At 37.3% G+C, this 24075-nt stretch overlaps 1 protein-coding gene across 1 annotated transcript; it reads right to left on the bottom strand.

Annotated features, from left to right (window-relative positions):
* Window positions 1–141: 141 nt before the first annotated feature.
* TRPV3 (transient receptor potential cation channel subfamily V member 3) lies at window positions 142–24075 on the bottom strand. Its single transcript, XM_074974942.1, is given in 18 exon segments — window positions 142–408; window positions 1530–1600; window positions 2308–2420; window positions 3817–4088; window positions 4532–4598; window positions 6443–6608; window positions 7419–7492; window positions 8190–8291; window positions 8835–8993; window positions 10140–10316; window positions 11564–11844; window positions 12965–13105; window positions 13328–13504; window positions 14189–14346; window positions 16927–17013; window positions 18749–18853; window positions 22974–23096; window positions 23951–24075. Coding segments are annotated over 18 exon segments (2493 nt in total). The 3' UTR covers window positions 142–313.

Here is a 24075-nt window from a genome sequence, read left to right as displayed (position 1 = left end):
AACTTTGACACCAGGGGTTTTGTTCAAAAGGCTCAGTCCTGCCTTGAGTGCAGGGGACTGGACTAGATGACCTCTCGAGGTCCCTTCCAGTTCCATAATTCTAAAACAGAGCTACATGCAATAGTCCCTTTTCCTTTGGCTTCTTTCTCTTGATATGTGGGTTGAAGTCCCACATGTGGAATGATATGTGGATCACCAAAGAAAGTTTGTTCTCGGACTGCTTGCAGCTGTCCAGTATATAGATGTAGGATTTCAATATCCACTGTTCATTCTCTTAACCTTCTTAAACAACCAAATATCAAGTACCATGTAACTAAACAGTGGTTTCTAACAAATAGTCCATTTCATCAAATGTATTCAGGGTGTTTTTGCTATTACTTCTTGATGTATCTTGAATTCTGTTGTAACCTAAAAAAAAAAAATTTTAAGAACTTTCTATTTACATTATTTTTTGCAATAATTTAATTTTGCATATATTCTTTTTACTTTTTAAAATGGAATATTGTATTTGTTAAAAACACATTCATTTATTTAATCAATAAATTGTAGATTAGTACCATAACTTGTATGAAACTGTTTTATCCCTGTCCATTTGGCCATTATTGAGATTTTTTCCCCACCTAGTAATTATAAATATTTCTAACCTTCATGTACTCACATAGCGAAGACTGGGGCCAATTGGCTAGAAGGTTAGCCAATAGTACCGAATCTAGGAATTTCCATAGTGAAACAGACCACTGATCCAACTAATCTGGTATACTGCATTTGCTGTTGGTCTTTACCTGTTGCAAAATGTTCTAACCTCCTATGAAAATGTATTTAAAGTGGCTGGAGAGTACATAGCAGGTTATTTAAAACAGTTTGTTTTTTCCTTTGTAACATACACCTGTCCTGCTAATCAAATCTTTGCAAGAGGCCTAGAGCAAGATTTTCAAAGGTATTTTAGGTACCTAAATTAATTTCAATGGGAGTAAGGTACCTAATTTACTTAGGGTTTTTTTGTAAATCCTACTAGGTACCTATCTACATTTTTAGGCACCTAAATAACTTTGAAAATCTGGCACCTACATATTTATGACCTTAATCCTGAAACTTGTTATGAATAGGTGGATCCCTGAACCCACATGGAGCCTGCCCAAAACAAATTGTAGGATCAGGGTCTAAATTTCTATTTATAAAGCTGAATTGGAAGCATATTAAGTTTCCTACCTATTAGCTTTTAAGTCAACTTAAATTTGAAAGAAGGCAGCTTCCCATAAATCTGTGAGGAGCAGGGAACCAGGCCTGGTGGAATTTTTTATTTTCCTTTGAAATTCACCTGCCCAAAATATTGATGTCAATATATCTTGTTTACTAAATTCATGTTTATTTATCTGGTATATATTTCTAATCTCAGTATTGTTAGAATTTAGATTTTAGCAACATTCAAGTTTAAAGATGTAAAATATACATTTAATCCCTAAAAAGAACAAAAAAAAGCTTTAATACACTAGGATATTAATCTAAAGATATTTTTAAGTTAACAGTACCTGTTGGCCCTGGATCTTCATTAATAAATGAAACATGTGTTTTCCATTCAGTCCATTTCACTTCATTAATCCTGTTTATATTGTATATAAATTGTGTTATTAGCATGAATTATCTCCAGTTTCATAGCTACACTTCCTCTTTTGTTTTTTAATTATTTCTTGGAATTGCCACGGTAACTCATCAATACACATTTTACCAGTATGGAAAGTATCTATGTATTTTGCAGCATTATGCATTGTATTTAGCTGAGAACGTTGCTCATTGAGCTACTTTATTACACATATTCACATCTGAAATGTGAGTTCCAAATGTATGCTTGCAATGAATGAAAATATAAAGTATTCTGGTACTATTTTGTAGTATGTTAATCATGTTAAAGAACAATCTATTGTAAATGTAATTAGTTTTAAATTAACATTTATAAGAGATTACAACAAATTAACATTCACAGCAAAGAGAGATTTAGTAAGTGTGTATTAAAATCAAGTATATATATGAGGAAATTCCCCTTTTTGCCTACAAAAAGATGAATCTTGTATTTATAAAACTATCTATTCCCATCTTTTACTAGCAGTTGTTCGCTGCAGAATATCCCAAACTGGATTTTTGCACACAGTCACCAATTTTGATTCTGCTTACAAAAATCGACACAAAAGAAGCAGAAATATTATTTTATAGATTTAAATGAAAAGTATTTTACAGTGGCTGTTCTGAACAGACAACTCTGACAGTGCATTCAAAGCAGACTCACCAAACAGTGCTTGAGTGTAGTATTACCTTAAACATACCCTGGTGTCATTTTCAGCCACTTTACACAGTTCTCCCAGCTGGAATCTTTTCTTCAGATATTTTGGTAACATTTTTTCAAATTCCAAAATGGTCCTGGCTCTCTAGTAATAATAAGTAGTTAGTAACAGTATTGGAGTGTTCTTAACCACATTCCAAATTAATATTTTCTGCTTCATATTACCTATTTCACATTTTTAAATTATTTTAATTTTCAGAGTATGTTCCATTATTATATATTGTGCATCCACCAACAAATTTTATATTGAATACTGACATCAACAGTAGTAAATATAATTTAATACTGAGTACAAATGGTGTACACGTACCATTGGTAGGTACAAGCAGGAAGTCTATAATTTCCCCAGTTACCCTCAGCTCGGGGAGCTACACCCAGATGGGAGTCAGGAACCCCTAGTCTGGAACCTGTACTAGAATTTAAAATCCTAATGCAACTCTCTGGAACAGCAGCGCCTCCCTATCAGGGAAAGATGTAGGTAGGATCCAGACAGTCTACACAGAGCACTGAAGAACATGCACACCCCCATCCCGGCAGTGCGAATTTTGCAACTCTTAGGTTGGTACTATCTCCAGTAGTAGCAGGACTAGAAGGAGAGGAAGCAACTTACCACTAGACCCTTTCAACCCTTCCAACAGTGGGATTGGGGGAGAAACAACTCAAGTCCTGTCTTTCTCCCTTTTGGTAACTTGGGACTTCGAAAATTATATGGATGGTTTTGAATTAGAGTTTAAGTTAATATAGTATACATGAAATTAAAGTAAATCTATATATTCTGTGGATCCTAAAATAAAGGTGGGAGGAGACATTACCGGAACAAAGCCCAAAATGGCTGGCACATCAAGAGGGAAAATCATGAGTTGCATGGGAGTGTATGGCATTAAAATCTGAACCATAAAACTACTATTAAACTTTTGTTTATAGTGGCTTATGCCAAATTACAAGATCAAATATTTCACACAGTTACACTAGTGTAAATGTTGAGTACTGTAATGGTTTTTGTCCAACTTGTCCATATAGTATCTATCACTGTGGTTTCTATTGAAGCGATGTGACTTCAATGGTGGTACTCCAAGTTTACATTGGTGTAGCTCAGAGGTGAATTTGGCCTAGAGCATCTATAATTTATAAGTAAGAACAAGACTGTGTGGCTGGTGAGGTTCCTGTCAAATTAAACCTTAAATATCATCATCATGATCTGATATTTTCTGATTTCAGAGTGAAACTTTGTAAAAGTGTCTGGGTCTTGACCAAGCCAAAGAATACTAAGGTCTATGGCAGGGGTAGTCAAAAGGCAGACCACAGGCCAAATCCAGAACTCCAGACACTTTTGAATGGACCAGAAAATATTTGTTTTATTTATTATTATCATTATTATTTTCTCTGGAGTCTGAACCTTGACTATAGCTTGACAGAAAAATTTGGACCTTGACAAAAAATAGTTGATTACCCCGGTCTATGGTTTAATGTTGCAAACAAACCTGGAGTCTCCAAATGTGTTCACTCTCTTTAGAAATATTTTCCACTGTTTCTCCCATTAATGCAATCAGCATGTTCAGAAGGAGAACAAAAGTCAATAATACATAAGTAATGAGAAGAAGAAGAAACAGCACAGGATATTTTGAATTCTGTTGGATCTCCAGATCTCCCAGTCCTATGGTAAGTTTAAAAAGCTCCATCAGAACGGCGCCCAAACTGCTGTGGGTATAACATTTACTGTCATTGGGGCATGTATCAATCAATGCAGCAAGAGCTAAATAAGAAGCAAATGAAAAATCCATTTTAGTTATCATAATATTTTGCATTTATAGAACATCTTTTATACCAAAGAATAATAAAGTGCAATATAAACTATAGAGAGACAAATGCAGCAACTGTCCAGAAACACAGAGCAACAGAAGATGACAGTTTCGCAAAGGAAGTTAAGAATACCATATTCAGTTGAAATTTATGGGCAGTTTAGCTAGACAGAATGTAATTATATTCATAGGTATTTAGCCAGAACACTAGATTTAAACACTCTTACAAAAACTGTTATGGATTTTTTAATATCTACAACTAGCACTTGACATCAGCTTGAAAGAAGTAATGTTCTGACCATCACAATGTTGTTCTTATTCAAAATAGTGCAAAAAGCTTTTACTCACACAAAATATCAATGCTTTTCTCCAGTAACAGTCTATAAATTATACTTACCTACGCCAAATCCAAGCAAAAACACGATGTATACAACCAAAAATTTTAGTACATCCTGTAAGATCACCTGAAAGTTAAAATGTTTATGATTAATACAATTTCAGAAAGTTCTCTTTTCAGTTTTGCAGTGATGAAGATGTGCCACAATCGATACGAGAGTGGTTAAATCTACTTATATTTTTAAAAGTGATCACATTAGCATCCGATGAAGTGAGCTGTAGCTCACGAAAGCTTTTGCTCAAATAAATTTGTTAGTCTCTAAGGTGCCACAAGTCCTTCTTTTCTATTAGCAAGTGGGACATTTTGAAAAGTTAGTTGGCCTGATTCTCTATGATTTGACTGGTAGTCTTATGCATTAATGACAGGTTTCAGAGTAACAGCCGTGTTAGTCTGTATTCGCAAAAAGAAAAGGAGTACTTGTGGCACCTTAGAGACTAACCAATTTATTTGAGCATAAGCTTTCGTGAGCTACAGCTCACTTCATCGGATGCATACTGTGGAAACTGCAGAAGACATTATATACACAGAGAACCATGAAACAATACCTCCTCCCACCCCACTCTCCTGCTGGTAATAGCTTATCTAAAGTGATCACTCTCACTTTTCAGCAGGAGAGAGAGTTTGTGTGTGGGGGGGGTGTGAGAAAACCTGGATTTGTGCTGGAAATGGCCCACCTTGATTGTAGGGAGAGTGGTCACTTTGGATGAGCTATTACCAGCAGGAGAGTGAGTTTGTGTGTGTATGGGGGTGGGGGGGTGAGAAAACCTGGATTTGTGCTGGAAATGGCCCACCTTGATTATCATGCACATTGTAGGGAGAGTGGTCACTTTGGATAAGCTATTACCAGCAGGAGAGTGAGTTTGTGTGTGTGTGTTTTTGGGGGGGGGGGGTGAGAAAACCTGGATTTGTGCTGGAAATGGCCCACCTTGATTTTCATACACTTTGTAAGGAGAGTGGTCACTTTGGATAAGCTATTACCAGCAGGAGAGTGAGTTTGTGTGTGTATGGGGGTGGGGGGGTGAGAAAACCTGGATTTGTGCTGGAAATGGCCCACCTTGATTATCATGCACATTGTAGGGAGAGTGGTCACTTTGGATAAGCTATTACCAGCAGGAGAGTGAGTTTGTGTGTGTGTGTGTGTGTTTTGGGGGGGGGGTGAGAAAACCTGGATTTGTGCTGGAAGTGGCCCACCTTGATTTTCATACACATTGTAAAGAGAGTGGTCACTTTGGATGGGCTATTACCAGCAGGAGAGTGAGTTTGTGTGTTGGGGGGGGGGGGCAGAGGGTGAGAAAACCTGGATTTGTGCTGGAAATGGCCCAACTTGATTATCATACACATTGTAAGGAGAGTGATCACTTTAGATAAGCTATTACCAGCAGGAGAGTGGGGTGGGAGGAGGTATTGTTTCATGGTCTCTGTGTATATAATGTCTTCTGCAGTTTCCACAGTATGCATCCAATGAAGTGAGCTGTAGCTCACGAAAGCTTATGCTCAAATAAATTGGTTAGTCTCTAAGGTGCCACAAGTACTCCTTTTCTTTTTATGCATTAATGTGTGTTAAACACATTAATCAAGAGGTGAATGTAACTCTATGAAAAGAGTAAGCATTACACAGTCTGATTCAATTATATATCATAACTCCATTAGCTGAAAAATACCATACGATTTAGAGATTTAAAAATAAATGTTGCATAATTTGAACAAATTAGCTAGTTATCACTATTCATTTTTTTAAATTACACAGTACATTCTGTTGAAATAAAACACATCTTAAAGAGAAGAAACTGGAAATTTCAGTGTGGATTACTTAATATATAAGCAACATCTAAACTGCAGAATGTACATGAGTTAGATAATACAACTAGAGTAAATAGATAATATAACAAGAGTTAAAAATTATATACATGCCTTTTGGATCATGACACTATAAATTCCCATGGATTGGAAACCCCTGGTAAAGTACAGCATATTTGCCCATCCTAGTGCCATAGCCAAGACAAGACACACCAGGTGTTCTTTGTAGGAAAACAAGTACAAGAAGACAGAGAAGATCACAAGCACTGCTTGTATAAAACTGTTGAAAAAAACCCCATAAATATTGTAAATACTCTTACACAACACAGAAATGTATAAAATATAGTGGAAAATATAATGCAGAACTTCCTTATTTCAAGTTTCACTTCACCTTGTGTCCAAACTGTGCTTGTTGTGGCTGGGGAAAGCTATAAAGGTAGCTCTATATCACTTTTTATTTTCCTCAGTTCTGGGGCCAGCCTGGGGCCAGGCTAGTCCCCAGCGTAACTGAGAGCAACTTTAGGACTGTTCTAAATTACGCCTTGTGCAATGTCCCCCAAATGATCATTCCAGAGTCAGGGATCACAGAAACGCAGCATCACTTTGACTACACCCTCTTTCCCCAGTCATACCTCCTATGCCAGGAACAGGAAGAGGTAGTATAGGGCCAGCTATGCTGGCTCTAAACCACTTAGGGATTCCTGTACACTGGGGGCATCCCTAGCAGCTGGCTAAGCCATTTCTTTGTTAACAGAGCAACACATAGAAGCTGGAATGGGTAATCAAAATCTGGCTAACTGACTTGTTTCTTTATAAACAAAATAAAATTCTCTATTTTGCAGTGCTTACAAAGATAAAAATAGTTTGTATGTACCAATCCACAATATTGTTACTGGTCAGTGAATGCAGGAGATATACCTGGTGTCTTACAGTAAAACTGCATATAAAATTATGTTCTTTCCTCTGACAACTGACAGTCTAAAATAACAAGTGAACAACGGTTAAAAGAATTCATTTTCTGTGTACCAAGGAAATGTAACTGACAGAGCGCATGTTATTTCAGAAACAACAATTTATATGCCAGACTTACAATGCAAAGTGGAACCATGCATCTGACAGAATTGACTGAAGATCTGAGGGTCTTAGCAGAAAGATGGCTACACTCTGTGTAGACAGATATATATAAACAGATTAAAAAGAGTAAAAATTAAAAGATGAATAAAAATTCAAAACCAACTAGTCTACTAAAAACAGCTACAGTATCTAGAATTTCATTCTTTCTATATTGTTTGTGCCTCTGAAATGCTTTTCCAGATTTTTTAAATGTGTCCTGATTTTCTGCTGTACTTAAGAGTTTAACAGTTAACTTTACTAATAGATGTTACTAATAAATAACTTTAAATGTCTTACTGGAAAGTAAGTCAGATGTGCTTGTCCTTTCTGATATAGATCCTTATTCAATAATGTACTTAACATAGTACTTTAAGTGCATGAGCAATCCTATTTACTTCATGACATTAAAGTACATAGCTTAAGTATGTTGCGGAGTAAGAATTTAGTATGATCACCATATTTCAAATCCCATTTTGTTCTCAGTCTTTCAAAAAGGAAGGCCTCACATCAATTTCATATAATATCTTACAGTTATATTAGTATACATTTGGACCATCAAGAATGATTAACACATTTATGCACAATTAGCCATTAGCCTAGTAATTGTACAATAAGAGATATTATGAAACATATAAGTTATAAAACATATAACTTATAAAATGATCATCAAAATTGTCAGAGTCTTTACAAATCCACAAAAGATCTTTATGCATACAATTATTTTATATTAATTCTGAAAGTGTCTCACCTCTTTTATGGCTAAAAATATTGCTGCTATCATAATAAGCACTTGTGCCAGCAACTGCAACCATCCCAAGTTACCAGTCAAAGCTAAGGGGTAGGGCGGAGCCTGGAAAAGGAGGGTTAGAAATGAATTGTGGGAGTTTAAAGCTAGGTATTTGAAAGCACAATAAAGTAAAAGGTCCCAGACAGAGGACCCAGTCCTTATAGCCCTCTGTGTGCAGAAATTTCCATTGAACTCAAGCAAGTGCTCTCCATGGAGGACTTGCAGGATCAAACTCAAAATGAAGTCAGATTATTTAATATATATACTAATTCTTTCTCAATTATTAAAAAATATAACTTTTAAAACCACAGCCAGGTCCACACACTGTTATGCATAAACAGGTTTTTTTTTTGTTTAATAACTCAAATGAATTTCTCTTCTCTCCTCATTGTTCTGTTCCCCCTTCAAGTGATTTAAATCCATGGAGGGAAATTCTGGCCCTACTGAAGTCAATGGTAAAACTCTCATTCACTTCAATGGGGCAATGATTTCATCCTAGAATCTCCAGTTCTATTTTTGATTCACCAAACATGTTAAATCTGAGTTAGGGAACGTTACTGCATTTTGAAAACAAAATTCTATGAGATTTTTAGTTGCTGCACATACCTCATCTCTTCGGGGTCTATAGTAGGAAACCAGCGTTAACATTATGTTGTATATGAAATAAAAACAACATGACATAAAGAACATGTGCCTTGCAAACTTTTTCCATTTCATTCTCAGTAGTGAATGCAGGGGCTCCAAAGTCAACATTTCATGGCGGTTCTGTAGAAAAAAACAAACAAAGAGAAAGCCAAATCTGATTTGTTCGAAAACTGGAAGTAGGACAAATAAAAAAAATATCAACTACATATTTTAAACATTTCATTTTATGGTCTCTTCTTGTCAGTCTAGAAATACCACTTTGCTCAACGACCCGTGTGACAGCTCCTCAGCTGGTGCGAATGCGTGTAGTTCTACTGAATCCAGTGAAGCTACACCAGTTTACACCATGAAGATCTGCCTGAGATGATTATCTGCCAAATTAATTCGATCTTGTTCTCGGGAAAATGTGATTGTGTTAAAATCCAAGTGTTAACTTCCATACCAGGCTCCCAAAGTAGTATGTTTATTTTTCAGGAATTGCCACTTTAACAATTTGAATTTTAGCAACATGCCAAATTCTGCTTTTAAATAGTGACAATTTCTTTATGCACTGCTTCTATGCATAAAACACCTATGTGTATAGTAAATTTACAAAAAGAAAAGGTATGACATCTGTAGAATATGTAAAAGGATACACATCTGAAACCCATAGCTTTTTTAGTTTCCATATTCTGTATTAGTCAGAACTTGGTTAAAACATATCCAATTGACATTGTAAATCATGTTTCTTTACAAAAAGAAAAGGAGTACTTGTGGCACCTCAGAGACTAACCAATTTATTTGAGCATGAGCTTTCGTGAGCTACAGCTCACTTCATCGGATGATGAATACAGACTAACACGGCTGCTACTCTGAAACCAGTAAATTTACAGTTTACTGCTTATTATAGTATCCTTGCCTCCCAATAATATTTTCTTTTAAATAAAGGATATATAGGATATCAATTGATTATCTTAGAGACAAAATGAGGTGTGCTGACCATTTTAGATGTCCCAAGAAGAAAACTTAAACTACAGTACAACAAACTAATGCCCCAAATGCAGGCCAAACTACTTCTCTAGTTCTTCTTTGGGATCTGGACCCAGGTGCATTCCTAATGGGACTTTGCATGAGCACAAGGGTCCATGCTAGTGGCTCCTGCTGAAAGACTGAGACCTAGAAGTTATATTTTTAGTAGTTTTTCAAGTTCTCCAGGTAATTTATAGGTTAAAGAAGTAAGTGAACGTATTGCTGGAAAATATATTGACTTAATGACAGGCAACTTACACCAATATTTGTGTTATAAACAATAATCTCCAGTAATGAGTTGTCTGCAGTCGTATCTAGTTCTGTCAGGTCATAAAGAGAAGACTGAACAGGACCATAAGCCCAATCTGTGAATTTTCTGGAAAGGCTTCTTTTTGGCTTGTCTTTTATTTCTCTACTGAGAATGTATTTCAGAATCTAAAACATTAACAGAATCACATGTAAGTAAATTAAGTCTTCTAAATGGAAGCGAGAACGTGTGCACACTTGCCAAAAATGTACTTTTTTCCGAACACTTTTGCCAAAATGGCACAATTAAATGTATTTTGTAATTCAATTAACCTTTTGGTAATTGAGGGGAGGCATTACAGATGACCCCTCCCTGGGAAATAAATATAGTTTTCTTTAATTGCCTTGAATTTTCTATTAGATCTGCAGTTTTTCCTAATGAAAGCATTCCATTGCATACTTTGGTATAACTTTTCTTTAACTGGTGACTTTCTAATTTATCCCTTGTTAATCATTAACCAGGTACTCCAAGCTTTTGCTTTCAGAGATCCAAATTCTACTTTTTGTTATAAATCAGACTAATTCCATTTATTACCCTACAGTTACACCTGTGTAAGAGAGAACATTATGTAATTCAGAAATATTAATGTGTGCTATCAACAGCCTTTGATAGTATTAAAACCAAAACAATTTTAAAAAATTACTGTTCACCATTTATGCTATGTTATTTGTTTAATTTTTGTATTTCAGCTCAGACCATGCCAACAGACTGTTTAGTTTCAGGTCATCATGTGCTAGTGCAGAACTCCAGTGGCTGAGTTGCAAATACTGCAGGAAAAAGTTTAAAATCAAACAAAACTGATTTTTAGTTTATTTATCATTAAAGTATTTCTATTAATGGAAGTATCATGATATTATAATGTGTGCTGTGCCTCTGACTCTTTCACAGTCTTTCTGGGAGTATACCCTTCTCAGTGATAGTCCCTGGGTCTCCACTCCACTTTGCTCAAGGGGGAACCCCACAACTCTGATACTCTGAGATTGGGTCCGTGGCTTCAACACCTGTTTCTCACCGTGTATGCTTCACTAGGTCCAAATGAGCTTGGACTCCTGTTGGATAATTATCCTCTTAGGAAGATATGCAATCATCAAGAGTGTGTAAGATTGAATTTTTAAATAGCATTTGTATTTTGTAATAATACCCAACCAGCATTGAGGAAAACCTGTGAGAATCTGAGACGCTGAAACAACAGAAATAATGGAGCAGTGGTTTACAGTAAATAATCTTACCCAACCAACTACCACTAATTTACAATACAAGATAATCACCATGGTAGACTGCAAATTTGTGCACCTCTGGTTTAAGTACATGTAGGCAACCTAGACTCTGTCTCTCTATTTAATTTCTTTCGTAGGATATTACAATAGAGCCTTACCTCTAATTTTCCACTTTTTGCAGCTAGTTGCAATGGAGTTAAACCATCTTTATTCTTCATTGTCTCTAAAGTTCTGCTCTTACTTTTCAATAGAATCATGTCATACATTCTGATTACAAAGTCATTTTGTGTTTTAAAATCCTCTGCTACAGTGACTAATGCATGCAGTATATTGTTTCCTCGGGAATCTTGTGAGGTAATATCAGTCCTCCTATTGTCCATCAGCAGTTGAACTATATCTGGTTGATTAGTACATGCAGCTAATGCCAGTGGAGTTTCACCTAAGAAAATACAATGCACAATAACTATTAATTTTCAAATATTATGAGTATCAGAAATGTATTTGAATGATTTTGACATTTTATGAGATTAAAACATGTTTACAAATTAAGGATAAGATTGATTACATTACATTATTTTACAAAGAAACAGTTTACATGAAATTGTTATTTGAGGAAAAGCTACAATTACACAATAATGCACTTTTATTGACAATTTCAGTCTTTACAAACAATTGCCTTTCAACTATTTCTGAATATTTGTAATTCACTGTACTGTGGAAAATTGCTTTGTATTTACTATGTTGCACTTTGTAATACAGTTGCTACTGCATGTTACATTTCCCAATATTTGATATGTTATTTCAGCACTTACACTAAATGCCCAATTAACAAGATAAATATACACACTTTCTTGTCTTTATGTGATATGAATAGATTTATGGACAACAATATTTTAGCCTGCACTCTGTTTACCCACTAGTTGTACTTTGTGTAAGTAATTCATCAAATTCTCTCTTCTCTCAGGCAAGTATTCATTCTGGAAGTATGAAGAGTAATTAGTCCTTCAGGATTCTGAACTGTAGTGTTGCTAGAATGGAGGTTTCCCTGTGAGTTTGGATTGTTGGTTTGTTTGTTTTTCAGCTAGGTGGGGTTTTTTAGTTAGTTAGTGTGGCAATTGAAATGAATGAAAAGGATTCCCATTGACTTCAATGGACTTTTGGTCTAGTTTTGTATGTACAATAGATGTAGTTTGGGTTCTTATCGACCTATCTGCTTATGTTGTGTGCATCACAGTGGAATCTGAGCATCTTATGACTAATATCAATCTTGCTTTTTTCCTTCTGAGCCTGTAGGAGAAATAACTTGATTAACTGGTAATTTGTGTATGGGTGAAAGAAACTGAGTGTTTTGGGTACAAGAAACTTATTGAGGTAAAGCAAAGGTTATGAAATTAGTTTTGCATTTAGTTCTAAAAATGATGAGGCCCATGGCCATTTTTAGATCTTGTGGGAGTTTGACAGATGTGCCTTCTGCACTCCTGAGCCTCCCCTATTGCCTGATGGTTTCATTGTTCTAGCATCCCAACCCAATTTTTCCATGGAGATCACATTTCACTTACCAAAATAAAATCCCTCATGCTTGTGTTTGGGGTTAAAGAACACACCCTGTGAATGGGCATTGACATCTGCTCCTTTTTCTATGAGGGTCTGAGCAATATCGTATTGTCTTCTTTCAATAGCAATATTTAGAGCTGTCTGGCCTGCAACAACATAGACACAAATCTTTAGAGTATAAAGTCCAGTTTTTGTATCTTGTACAGTGCTGAGCTCAATGATGATGCATAACAAATAGCAATAATAATTAATAGTAATAAACAATCATTTTAATTGTCTTTAGAATGTTTCAAGAAAATATTAACTATATGTTGAGGCATTAAAATACATGCAAAAATATACTCTAAATGGCTATTGGATGGAAATACCTTTGTATGCTTCTTCTGTGTACTCTGCGTTGATAAGCCTTTCCAAAAAACTATTTTCTTCTCCAAAGGAGAGCAGCATTTTCACAATTTCATTTGTGTTCTGGTTGATGTTCAAAAGGGCTTTCATCAGACAGGTTTTACCAGTATCTGAATCTGTTAATTTTTTCATCAGATAATCTACAAAATTTGAATTTTATGATTGAATTACATTAGGTTTTATTATGTTTTAAGGGGAATAGGAAGAATTCCAACCTCATGTTATTGGGAAACACATGCATATAGACTATTCCCCAAACTATTCTACATCTATTCACGCTATTAATTTAACTTTATATTCCATATGTACTTAGTGAAAGGACATATGTATTCATGAACAAACAACCCCACTAGATGGATATATACATTACTGACATACTACAATTCTGCCAATACATAACAAACCCTGAAGTCCTTAGTCCTTATTCAGTCATAACTCTCATTGGCTGAGCTAGGTTGACTCTCAGCTTTGTGTTCATTCCTCAGGATCACATGCATCTCAGTTCAGCAAGAAGGGGGAAAAGAAGCTGGCTATATTTAATTAGCTTCTTTTGCAGCATTCAGTCAAATCCACCCTGAAAAGGTACAAATATTCATGCTGGTGTGCCGTGCCCTCAGAAATCACCTTCAAGATTGCTTCAATTGTTTGCCAGTAGGTGGCTTATCGGGGGCCTGACCTGACTACTATATTAATGCTACCCATGATATTCACCAAACACCAGCTTGGGATGCAGAGCTTAGTTGCTCATGTATAAAACCATTACTCAATTCTCTACCACACATATGGTACAAAATGAAGGACTGTGGATACTCTATACAGCTTACCTTGCACAGTCATGTTTCTACATGCATTTGACCTTTCCTTCACTTGCATAAGCAGACATTGTAATTCTTCTATATTCCCCTCAGATACTGCCCTAAACATATATTTCTTCAGCTTTTTTCGGGCATTGTTCTGGTGACCTCCTTGCAACATGTTTGTACTGAATTAACAAAAACAAACAACCAAAAAATCATAATTCTTGGTTAAATTTAGCTAATACCAATGTGTTTAATTTCATTTCCATCATCTCTTGTTTATGTAGAAAAATAAATGTTATGTACCACAGGTTAACATGTCATCATTACAAAAGAATGTGTGTGTGTTCCTCCAAAAATAGTTACAAATAATTTATTTGGTGAGAAATGGCTATTAAAGCAATTTTTAACTTAATGTAGTATATAGTTAACCTTTTACAAGTGATTTTTTTTAATTCTCATGTAATGAGAATAAAATTCAGCCCTTTGCACTCAAAGCCAAAGTAATTTGGCTTTCTGGGGAGCGCTCAGAAGAGACAGAGTGGAATTCAAATCCTACAACAAAGGGGAGACTACAGAGCAGTGGTGCAGCCTCTCCACAACTGTTGTTCCAGCCTAGAAGGTAGAATGTAGGGGCTGTTGCCTCTTTGCAACCCCTATGTAGGGGTGTTGGGCTACTGGATCCATGTAAGTGCAAATCCAATAGCCTCTTCCTGGCCCATCTCCAACAACCACCACAGTAATAAGTGAATTCAGAGTCCTCCCTACACCACCACTCCACTTGCACCCATCTTCACTGTACACAAAGTACTTGTTCTGCTGTTGAGATGGTGGAAGGAAATTTCATCAGTTTTCAGAGTGTTTGCTGAACGTTTTATTACAAAACTGATATGGCTTGATGATATTCTGTATCAATGAGAAGAGACCTGTTTCCACTAGTATGCACTCCAGTGTGGCTGAGATTTGGATGAATCACTTGGTAGGTCCTTCTATTTTGCAGATTACGACAAATTTCTGTCACAGACTATTGGATTTATCTGAACACTGTTCCAAGATTGTCTAAGCATTCTCCAAGAATATAGTACCAAATTCAGTATATAAAATCCCTGAAGTCCCGCTTTTACTGATTAGTAAATTAAAGGGAGAGGAAACTCATAGGATTTTGTTCATATCTAGTGCACAAAGTCTATTTTAAAATAATAACTTACATTTATATAGTGTCTTTCATCCCAAAGGATCCCAAAGCTCTTTACAAACTATATGTACAGGAATCACTTCACCCACCACTGAAATGCAGCTGCCTGTGGGGTGGAATGTGGCAGCTGTTTAACAGCGCGCAACAACACTATTCAACAATTTAGGATAGGAAGTAGTAAGGAATGCCATATCCATTTGCAAGTGCAGGGGGAATTTAAGTAAGCAGGATACATTAGTTAACCAAATTAGAATTTGGCCAACTCTGTGGCTAATATTTCTATGCTGCAAAAAGCAACATGGGATCTTTAGTGGCCAAAGTTAGGGTTTCAGGTTTAGACGGCATATCCAACAGAACAAAGGTTCCTAACACCACTCTGGAGGATCATTGCCACCTACTGAATCACCAACACAGCTCTTCCTTCAGCACTCTGGGGTATCCTTGGAGGTTTCCTGTTCCAGTGCTGACTAAGCCCATCACTACCAAATGAGGTTTTCCAAAAATGAGCTCAGCAATTATACGTGGTTATTCTTTAGAAGTTAAATAATATGATGTTTTGTTTGTTCCATCCTCCCATATATCTCTCTCTCTCTCTCTGTCTCTTAGGATGGCTGAACTGAAGGGCAAATGCCACCTACCTGCATCAACTGGGTGGGGGAAATTGATGGGGCTGATGGTGAAAGATGGACAGTCCCAGTAGCAAGGAAAGGAGGCACTTGTGAAGGGACAATAGGTAGCTCCTCTCATGGGAGTGTCTGGCACTCATTGGCCAGCTGGGGAAGAGGGGTGGTGATTGGACAGCATTCCCCAGCTCCCAGGATTTAGCCCAGTGCAGGGGCCACGTGAAGCCTCTTTCAGCTCCATTCCAGCACCCCACACTACCCACTTGAACTAGGAATGGGAATCCAGCCGGACAGATGCTGTGGGTCTAGCCAATCACCTGTTAAGGGGGTCAGGAAGGAATTTTTTTCTCCCATGGGCCAACTGGGACCAATTAAATAACTGATATAGGAGGGTACGGATATGGGCGGGTAGTATCCCTCCCTTGCGTTAAAAGTTTAATAAAAGTTGTGGCCTGCTGCTTAAATCCGTGTGTGTGTCTGTCTGTCTGTCCTCATTTTGCTGCTTGTGACCACATCCATATCTTCCACCCAAATTAATAGTTTTCTATGTAGATAACATCTTAAAGTAGTTCGTTTTTAAGAAAGGATTCTACAATGAAAAGCGTTCAGTTACCAACAAATAGTAGTGGTATTTGAGCACTGTACTTGCTCACTGCTCAATGTGTATGGCATTTAGATGCAGCATTTTCTTCAGTGAACTAGGAATCAGCAATTTTATAGGCTCTGGCTTTCTCTGATCTCAGATATTTAAGATGAGGATGCATGATATACACTTTCTAAAGAATTTATTTATTGCTGATAAGGCTCAAATGTATAAATCAATATCCCCTGAAATCTTATGGGCTCATTTTTAAACCACAACAAGAAAAAAAAATCCGTAAATCTACTCTGTCATATACTTAATCCATAGAAAACACACTACAGAAATACATTATGTCTCCACTTACCAATAACTGTCTATGTTTGTGGCATACTCAGTAATATCATCCTGAAGAGATTGTGGGGAATCCATATCTTCCCCATTTACAGATGCACTGTAGAAAATACAGAAACGGTTGAGTGCTTAAGTAGGAGGACATCTTGGCAAACTGCACTAAGACTCATTCGATAATGGGAGGTGATATCAACAAAAGAGCTGAAATTAATTTAATTTGACAATGTGCTTTTTAATACCATCATTTAACTCACTCTGTGTGTTTTAAAATATAGGCCAAAAATGAGAAGAGTTTCAGGATTTTATCATGTTAACAAGTTTCATATTTGAAACCCTACTTTGTGTTTTTATTTCACTGAGGCTCCTAATGTTGTATTTGTCATTTCCACACTGTTTTTAATCACGTCACTCTTGATACTACATTGTAAAGCCTATACTCTTCTTTTTTCCATGTGTTCATTATTAATTTGACATTTTCCACAAGACAAATATTGAAATGGCTACTCTACAGGGGTTGCACACACATGCACACTTGAACTGAAATACATAAAGATTTACTATACAGTTTTCTGTGGCGGTCGCTCATTCAGTGTTTACTGCTGACTTTGGTGGAAGCTTTGCCTATAAGCAGTTCAAGACGGGGCTAAATATGTGTTTGTACAATAAAACAATGGCTGCAATGGAGTTTGTATTTAGTAAATACTGTACATCCTTTCCAGATTTTCTCAGTGTTGGGTCTGACTTAAAGGACCACTGGCAATTACTTTTTCATAGGTTGGGTTTCTTTTTAACTTGCTTTTGTAACATATTGAATGCTGATGAAACATCCCAGCCTAAAAATTAAGAAGACTGAAATCTGCTATTTATTTACAAAATGGATACACAGACAATAGTGTGAGGCTTCCCACACTACCCTACAAATGTTCCTCTACCCTAGCCTAGAGGGACCACCCTTAAAATAAAGATGGTGCTTCAGATTCTATTCCCATTCATTCTGATCACTCTGCAGAAAAAAACAAGGAATATAATTATGATTATTTATTTATTTATTTATTGTTGGTGATTTGGGCTCCAGTCCTCTGGGAACGAAAACAAGCTTGTCAACTAATTCCATATAAACAACCAAATAGTCATTGAAAAAAACAATTGGTCATTATTAACCTGGCTTTGATTCAATTTATATTTTGCCATCCAGCCTCTCCTTTCATAACTTTAAATTTGTCCCATTGACACCTAATACAAATAACCACTGAAAACCTTGAGAATAGAATGGGTCTTTCTGCACTCATTTTTCTTATATATTTGTCATAAATAGCTTTTTTTCAATTTCCTGGGCACAGTCATGTCTCTCTTTTGTTTGAAACATTTTTGGCTATCACCAATACAGATGATGGCAGAAAAGATCTAACAGGGATTTTTGTTTACTTGTGCTCCCTCTGCTGGTTCTGCGGCAAATCGGGTTACCATAGGCCCGACACAACCAAGTAAACAGTGGTTTTCCCCCTCGTAATTAGAAACAAGTTGCTAAAAAGAAAAATCATTCAGACTACAGGGGACTATATCAATTTTAAGACTGGCCAAATTTTGGGCCTAAAATATTTAGCTGTGGCCCTTTTAAAATAATGACAGAAGTGTGAAAATTCAGGATTAAGGCAGTCACTGCAGGGAAAATGCTAGCCCACTGAAGTCAATTGAAATTTTGCCCTTGAGGCAACCCAGATGAGAGGCCACTTTTGACATTTTAGCCTTGTCGTCTATGCAGAACTTTCAAGCAGTTGTTCAAACATAACCATGTTTGCAATGTGGTTAATGAATATACTGTATATTATACATACCATGGGCGAATATTTGAATCCATGGGTTTTGAAAATACAGGAGGAGATGTTTGTCTTGGAGATGAATTGCTTTCAAAGCCTTCAATTTCAAAGAAAAACTGTGAACTGTTGAATACATTGTGTTGAAAGTTTATTAGTGGAAAAGCATGTAAAAACGTAATATAAACATAACACAAACAAACTGTGCATGTGCCCAGCTAGGACCAGTTTTAGGTACAGGTGATATGCTGCATAGCATCACATCTGATGAGGTGCTGAAATAGTGTTTACCCTTTTTTGGTAGTGGAAGACCCCCTACCAACACATGTGGCCAACCAAGCATTTTTAATCCTTTGTGTTGGCAGACAAGGCAAAAGATTCTGAGATGTCTTTGGGAGACATGGCACCAAATCCGGACATTATCAGAGGCACCACTGCAACCTAGAGACAACTTTGTATCTGGGTTTTGTGCACGTCACAAAATGTTACTGTAACTCCAAAGAATACACACGCATAAAATGCACACACTTGCACACTCTAATCTGTTCACTGAATCCTTTGCATTGTAGCCATCATCCTTCCATCCAAGAAGAACTGGGGAGGAATCCTGCCTCAACCCACTGACACTGATGAACACTTAATGAACCAGAAAGGTTCAGAGAGCACATATTAAACAACACAAGGCCTTTCCACCATCTAGGACTGAAATGTGCTACCTCAGAATATAAACTATATTTAGCTAGTGCATTGCAGTTTATAGACAGAGTGGAAAAAATAAATGAAATGCTGAACAACATAGCATAAGGGTTCATGAGGAACTCTGATGGCCAGCTTTCTAAAAGCATGGAGAGTTGGTAGGGAGAAGTAAATGGTTGGTGTTGCTAGATGCCATTCGAACAGCTGTCACATTTTATCTGTGATGGCTGAATTTTATTGGTGGGTGAAATGACTTCTATATGAGCTATAATTTGTAAATTGGCTTTCAAAATTTCTAAAATGCTTTGAGAGTCACCTTGAAAAATATACTGGTTCACATAATATGTGACACACTCAGTAGGGTACTAATTATTTCTCCTTTTTTCTAATTCCCCTCTCAAAATATTCCGATGCAGTTGAAGCAAGCACCCTAGTGTCAATTTACAAAATGCTGCTATGCTGCCGCTTAGCAGCCTGTGGATGTATGTCAAAAATAGTGTGATGTAATATCATCCCTAGTTAACATAGTTTCCGTCTTTGGAGGAGGAAAGTGTTAATACACTGCATGTGGTATTTTAAACTTAAATGACCTTTAACATTTTGTATGTGCATGCGAGCGTATTCCACAACACAAAGATTAAAATACCCATTATATTTAACAGGAATGTGTATCTGAAGTTATACTGAGAATAAGTGTTGTTCATAGCACAGGAAGTACCTAGATTGAAACAGGGCCCTATTTTGCCATTACTTACATTCCATGAACCAGATTCTCAGCTGGTGTAAATCATCATAACTCCATTGACGTCTGAGCTTGGCACAGTGGCTGACAAAGGCCCTGTCCTGGGATGTCCTGGGATGGCCCTGACTGGCAACCAACTGTATATGGCCTCAATGAACCTTGAGGGCAGAAAGGAATGCCCAACTCACGTAGCTCTATGGCCCTGTCCTTGACACAGTCCCTGCATTGGGTGGGAGGAGTGGGAACTCCTTCAAGGGCTGACTATGTTAGCTCAACACCAGGAGAGAACTGTCCTATGTTGGGGGAATTCCCCAGAGCAGGATTGCTGTCTTCACAGCTCCTTTACGTCAATATACCTGGCACAAACGAGCCACAAGGCAGTAATGAATTGGGTCACATGTATCTTGGAGGTTGGCATAACGTCATGTCTGAAGCCGTTCCTCTGTTCTCTGGGGAAAATGGATTCTCTGAGACATACCATGAGTAAAAAAATTAGTAACTGCCAACAAATACCTATGTCCTTACTGTCAGGAAGTGTGGGGGAGACAAGGCCCTGCACCCCCCACTTCCTGCGATTCACCGTGACTCTCAACCAGCCAGTAAAACAGAAGGCTTATTAGATGACAGGAACACAGTCCAAAACAGAGCTTGCAGGTACAGACAACAGGACCCTCTCAGTCAAGTCCATATTGGGGGGCAGGGAGCTTGGACCCTGGCCCCGGGTCTCCCTCTGTTTCTCCAGCCAGCTCCAAACTGAAAACCCCTTCCAGCAGTCTCTTCTAGCCACACCCCCGGCTCCTCCTCCAGCCTTTGTCCAGTTTCCCAGGCAGCAGGTGTCACCTGGCCCCAGCCCCGTCCTGGGTTCAGGTTACGTGCTCAGGTATCATCCCTCAAGTGAAGTCACACCCTGATATCCCACCACCAATGCAGACAGTACCACTAAAACTCCCCCGCAACATCCCCAGGTCAATCCTCCCCACTCTGTCACACTTACATATTCAAACCACGCCACAGGAAACACTAGCCATGAAAGCAACCTAGTTATGCTCCAACATCATTGCAGCACTCCTCCCAGTCCACATGGAGATCTTCCTGTATTTAATGATGTGCCTTTAGTTAACGCATATCTCATTGAGTTAAAGAAGGTAGAAATAAATTGTACTTTTTACAATATATATTGCCAAAATAAAGTATAAGAGAATGAGACATGTTGCTTAGGTGAGAGTGAAATCACCTCCGAGCTTGCCAGTGATGGTATACCCAAGGACTGAAATGTTTAAAAGCATTAGACATATACCAGTACAGAAACATATAATTAAATGGAGTATGTCAATGTTTGTAATTAAAACTCATGTGATCTTTGTTTCTTATATAGCAGGAATGTTTGGTGCCACACCCTAGCTCCTAATGTAAGATGGGAGAGGTTAGTAATAAGCCTAAGGTTATTACTATGGATGCCAAAAGCCTGAATCTGGTAAATGAACTTAAGCAACTTATGATTAATGGCCACACATATTTGCCAGTCTTCTGCAAATTTGCTTCTATTTGAAACATTAGGTATATATAGTGACCAATTCAGACATCCTTCCTGTTGCCCACATTGCACTACAAACACTGATTCAAATTTAGGCTTATGCAGGACTACCCTTGTACTTTGGAGGGCCAATGATGCCAGACGAAGGGGACATGGAAAAAGAAAATCAACTGGTCTTATTTCCCCATCTGGATTTAATGACAGAGGGAGAAGTCAGGCCAGCCCATGAGTTTTCAGATTGTGACAGCTGCTTGCATCACTTCTGCTTAAGGTGATCACTCAGATCATTAACAAAATTATCATGGATGCTAAAGCAATATTAAATTCTCTTGGGGCCTTTCTGATTGGGCTATATTTTGTGTTGTGCGGTCAACAAAATTAAAGGAATCAGTTGCAGGATCAAAGTTTATAAGCCAAATTAATCCCTATCTTGCAGTAACTTCAGTGACTTCGGTGGCATTATATGAAGGATGAATACAACCACTTGTATTGTATTTCTCCATTCATAATAGACAAAATCTTTAATCAGAATATTAATGAACTAGTATAAAATATGCATAAAAATAAATATGGGTGATATGGATTATTAAGCATGAAAAATTGAACATTTTACAGAAAATCTCCATGTATGAAGGTTTTTCTGGGTATTTCTCACCATATGCTACACCCCTTACCACTCCCCATCTCCTTCCACTTTTGATTTCACACCTTCTTGTATCAATCCATATGTCCCTATACTTGAGAGAACCTCTCATTTCTTTTCTGCCAACACTGCTCTCTTCTTTAAATGCTTCCTTAAAACCCAGATTTTCCCTAAATGATCTCATTACAAACTCACTCTAAATCTTCCCATATTTGAACTGTTGATCTTTATGAGGCCCCGATCCTGCAAGCTCATACATGTGGGCTGACCCCAGTGCCTGCAGAGAGCGAGCCTCATTGACATGAGGCATGAGTTGCCAGATAGGGAGCCTGAGACTGTAAGCTCTTCAGAGCAAGCACTATGTCTTTGTCCACATTTCCTAAAGCACTGTATACATTTACATATAAATGCTTATTCCTACTAATAGTATCGTAAGTGCATCAGTTACTTTTTCAGCATACACTACGTTCATCAGAACTCTCTCATTCATACATTCCGTGTGTGCTGTTAGCAATTATTTCAATGTTAGTATCTGCTGTATGAAAGATAATAAAAGGTTTTACAAATAGCACCAATCTGCCATGTCTAATAAATTGTCTAAGGCTGGTCTTGTGAAAGTATTGTGTTCTACCTTTTCTTTGTGGGAGTGTTTTCAGTCAGCTTTTTCTCCTGGTGGTTTGTAGTGGGAGGACCTGATGTATTTGTTCTCTTGGCCATGAGTGGAATATTTTCTTTGTTATCTTTAAGCATGTTTCTGTAATAGATAGATTCATAGTTATTTAACTTCATTTTAACACATCACATGATCAGATTGACTATTTCTACTCCTTATGTACACTAACACAAATCTTAATTGTAATATTTTTCAAGGTTCTTCATTTGCAAAAGATGTACTATTTAATATATTGGGGATTGAGATTTATATTTTGTGGTATCTTTGATTAAAATAGATTCCAACATGAGCAGCATCAAGGATGACATAGAATCATAGAATATTAGGGTTGGAAGGGACTTCAGGAGGTCATCTAGTCCAACCCCCTGCTCAAAGCAGGACCAATCCCCAACTAAATCATCCCAGCCAGGGCTTTGTCAAGGAAGGAGACAAAACAGGAGTCTCTCTGTGTGTGTGTGTATATATCTATGTTCCATTCTATGCATCTGATGAAGTGGGCTGTAGCCCACGAAAGCTTGTGCGCAAATAAATTTGTTAGTCTCTGGGGTGCCACAAGTACTCCTGTTCTTTTTAGGTATATTCTCAGTATGTAATTGAAGGGAGCCCATCCATTTATATGGCAATAGATATTATTTCAAGTATCAGAAGGAACAGAGTAACCTTTATAAGCAACACTGAGGGTTTTGCAGTCTGCTATTAATGTAAAAGTCTATTTATACTTTAACCTAGATAACTTTAGAAAACCAACAAGTTCTAGCAGTCAAGCAATATTAAATCTGTTAGGTCCTAATATAGGAAGGTTGGTGCCAGACACTAAAGGTGCTGAAGTTAGATGAAAGCAGAAACTCTGCAAAGTGTTGGATCAGCAGAAGCAAGGTCTGAGTAGACACTACTAACACCAGGGGCAGAGCTCAATGAAAAATTAAGCCTTTTACCTGGACTTCCAGGGACTCCTGAGTTCTGGTGCCACTCCCATAAAACTAGTACAGAGAGAAGACGAAGACAAGTTATGGCCCTGTTATACATGAAGAATGTAGCATAAGGACTTTGGTGCTTGCAT

This window comes from Natator depressus, chromosome 17 (genome assembly GCF_965152275.1).
Source record: "Natator depressus isolate rNatDep1 chromosome 17, rNatDep2.hap1, whole genome shotgun sequence".
In the NCBI taxonomy this organism is placed as follows: Eukaryota; Metazoa; Chordata; order Testudines; family Cheloniidae; genus Natator; species Natator depressus.
The sequence above is the reverse complement of the archived record's forward strand: the minus strand, read 5'-3'. Positions and strand labels throughout refer to the sequence as shown.